The sequence below is a fragment of the Eptatretus burgeri genome, unplaced genomic scaffold, assembly GCF_056783735.1.
Source record: "Eptatretus burgeri isolate ZD-2024b unplaced genomic scaffold, Ebu_testis_v1 Ebu_testis_scaffold_1161, whole genome shotgun sequence".
NCBI classification, from domain to species: Eukaryota; Metazoa; Chordata; class Myxini; order Myxiniformes; family Myxinidae; genus Eptatretus; species Eptatretus burgeri.
Window position 1 is genome coordinate 1 of NW_028223110.1, and position 2,500 is coordinate 2,500.

At 56.2% G+C, this 2,500-nt stretch overlaps 1 protein-coding gene across 1 annotated transcript in view; it reads right to left on the minus strand.

Annotated features, from left to right (window-relative positions):
* Window positions 1-2,283: 2,283 nt before the first annotated feature.
* Window positions 2,284-2,500, minus strand: part of LOC147006908 (uncharacterized) — a gene marked incomplete at both ends in the record, with an annotated part of 1,667 nt that continues 1,450 nt past the window's right edge. Inside the window, one exon of the mRNA XM_085867738.1 lies at window positions 2,284-2,500. This exon is cut by the window's right edge and continues 149 nt beyond it. Coding sequence (XP_085723864.1) covers window positions 2,284-2,500 — 217 coding nt within the window.

Here is a 2,500-nt window from a genome sequence, read left to right on the forward strand (position 1 = left end):
CAGTTTACTGGGCCCTGTTCTTTTTCTGGTTTTCATCAATGATCTCTCCAACTCTCTGGAAAAATCATGTTTTTCTCTTTACTGGTGACTCCACTCTCTGTGGTGGCATCCCTCAACCTTCAGATGGACAGACAGACAGCTTCTTCCCTCTCCTCAGACTTTGACAAAATCACAAACTGGTCAAACACTTGGAATGTGTCTTTCAACCCTGAGAAATCTCTCGCCTCTCTCTCGCCTCTCTCTCGCCTCTCTCTCGCCTCTCTCTCGCCTCTCTCTCGCCTCTCTCTCGCCTCTCTCTCGCCTCTCTCTCGCCTCTCTCGCCTCTCTCTCGCCTCTCTCTCGCCTCTCTCTCGCCTCTCTCTCGCCTCTCTCTCGCCTCTCTCTCGCCTCTCTCTCGCCTCTCTCTCGCCTCTCTCTCGCCTCTCTCTCGCCTCTCTCTCGCCTCTCTCTCGCCTCTCTCGCCTCTCTCGCCTCTCTCGCCTCTCTCGCCTCTCTCGCCTCTCTCGCCTCTCTCGCCTCTCTCTCGCCTCTCTCGCCTCTCTCTCTCTCTCTCGCCTCTCTCTCTCTCTCTCGCCTCTCTCTCTCTCTCTCGCCTCTCTCTCTCTCTCTCGCCTCTCTCTCTCTCTCTCGCCTCTCTCTCTCTCTCTCGCCTCTCTCTCTCTCTCTCGCCTCTCTCTCTCTCTCTCTCTCTCTCTCTCTCTCTCGCCTCTCTCTCTCTCTCTCGCCTCTCTCGCCTCTCTCTCTCGCCTCTCTCTCTCTCGCCTCTCGCCTCTCTCTCTCTCGCCTCTCGCCTCTCTCTCTCGCCTCTCTCGCCTCTCTCTCTCTCTCGCCTCTCTCTCTCTCTCTCGCCTCTCTCTCTCTCTCTCTCTCTCTCTCTCTCTCTCTCTCTCTCTCTCTCTCGCTCTCTCTCTCGCCTCTCTCTCTCTCTCTCGCCTCTCTCTCGCCTCTCTCTCTCTCGCCTCTCTCTCTCTCTCGCCTCTCTCTCTCTCTCTTGCCTCTCTCTCTCTTTCCTCTCTCTCTCTCTCTCTTGCCTCTCTCTCTCTCTTTCTCTCTCACTTCTCTCTCTCTCTCTCTCGTCTCTCTTTCTCTCTCTCTCCCCTCTCCCCTCTCTCTCTCTCTCTCTCGCCTCTCTCTCTCTCTCTCTCTCTCGCCTCTCTCTCTCTCGCCTCTCTCTCTCTCTCTCTCGCCTCTCTCTCTCTCTCTCTCTTTCCTCTCTCTCTCTTTCTCTCTCCTCTCTCTCTCTCTCTCTCTCTCGCCTCTCTCGCCTCTCTCTCTCTCTCTCCCTCTCCCCTCTCTCGCCTCTCTCTCTCTCTCTCTCTCTCTCTCTCTCGCCTCTCTCTCTCTCTCTCTCTCGCCTCTCTCTCTCTCTCTCGCCTCTCTCTCTCTCTCGCCTCTCTCTCTCTCGCCTCTCTCTCTCTCTCTCTCGCCTCTCTCTCTCTCTCTCTCGCCTCTCTCTCTCTCTCTCTCGCCTCTCTCTCTCTCTCTCTCTCGCCTCTCTCTCTCTCTCTCTCTCTCGCCTCTCTCTCTCTCTCTCTCGCCTCTCTCTCTCTCTCGTCTCTCTCTCTCCCCCCTCTCTCTCCGTCTCTCTCTCTCTCTCTCCCTCTCTCTCTCTCTCTCTGTCTCTCTCTCCTCTCTCTCTCTCTCTCTCGGCTCTCTCTCTCTCTCTCGCCTCTCTCTCTCGCCTCTCTCGCCTCTCTCTCTCGCCTCTCTCTCTCGCCTCTCTCGCCTCTCTCTCTCGCCTCTCTCTCTCTCTCTCTCGCCTCTCTCTCTCGCCTCTCTCTCTCTCTCTCTCGCCTCTCTCTCTCTCTCTCTCTCTCTCTCTCTCTCTCTCTCTCGCCTCTCTCTCTCTCTCTCTCTCTCTCTCTCTCTCTCTCTCTCTCTCTCTCTCTCTCTCTCTCTCTCTCTCTCTCTCTCTCTCTCTCTCTCTCTCTCTCTCTCTCTCGCCTCTCTCTCTCTCTCGCCTCTCTCTCTCTCTCTCGCCTCTCTCTCTCTCTCGCCTCTCTCTCTCTTGCGCCTCTCTCTCTCTCTCTCTCTCTCTCTCTCTCTCTCTCTTTCCTCTCTCTCTCTCTCTCTCGCCTCTCTCTCTCTCGCCTCTCTCTCTCTCTCTCGCCTCTCTCTCTCTCTCTCTCGCCTCTCTCTCTCTCCTCTCTCGCCTCTCTCTCTCTCTCGCCTCTCTCTCTCTCTCGCCTCTCTCTCTCTCTCGCCTCTCTCTCTCTCTCTCGCCTCTCTCTCTCTCTCTCGCCTCTCTCTCTCTCTCTCTCGCCTCTCTCTCTCTCTCTCTGCCTCTCTCTCTCTCTCTCTCTCTCTCTCTCTCTCTCTCTCTCTCTCTCTCGCTCTCTCGCCTCTCTCTCGCGTCTCTCTCTCGCCTCTCTCTCTGCTTTCTCTCTCTCTCTCTCTCTCGCCTCTCTCTCTCTCTCTCTCTCTCTCTCTCTCTCTCTCTCTCTCTCTCTCTCTCTCTCTCTCTCTCTCTCTCTCTCTCGCCTCTCTCTCTCTCTCTCTC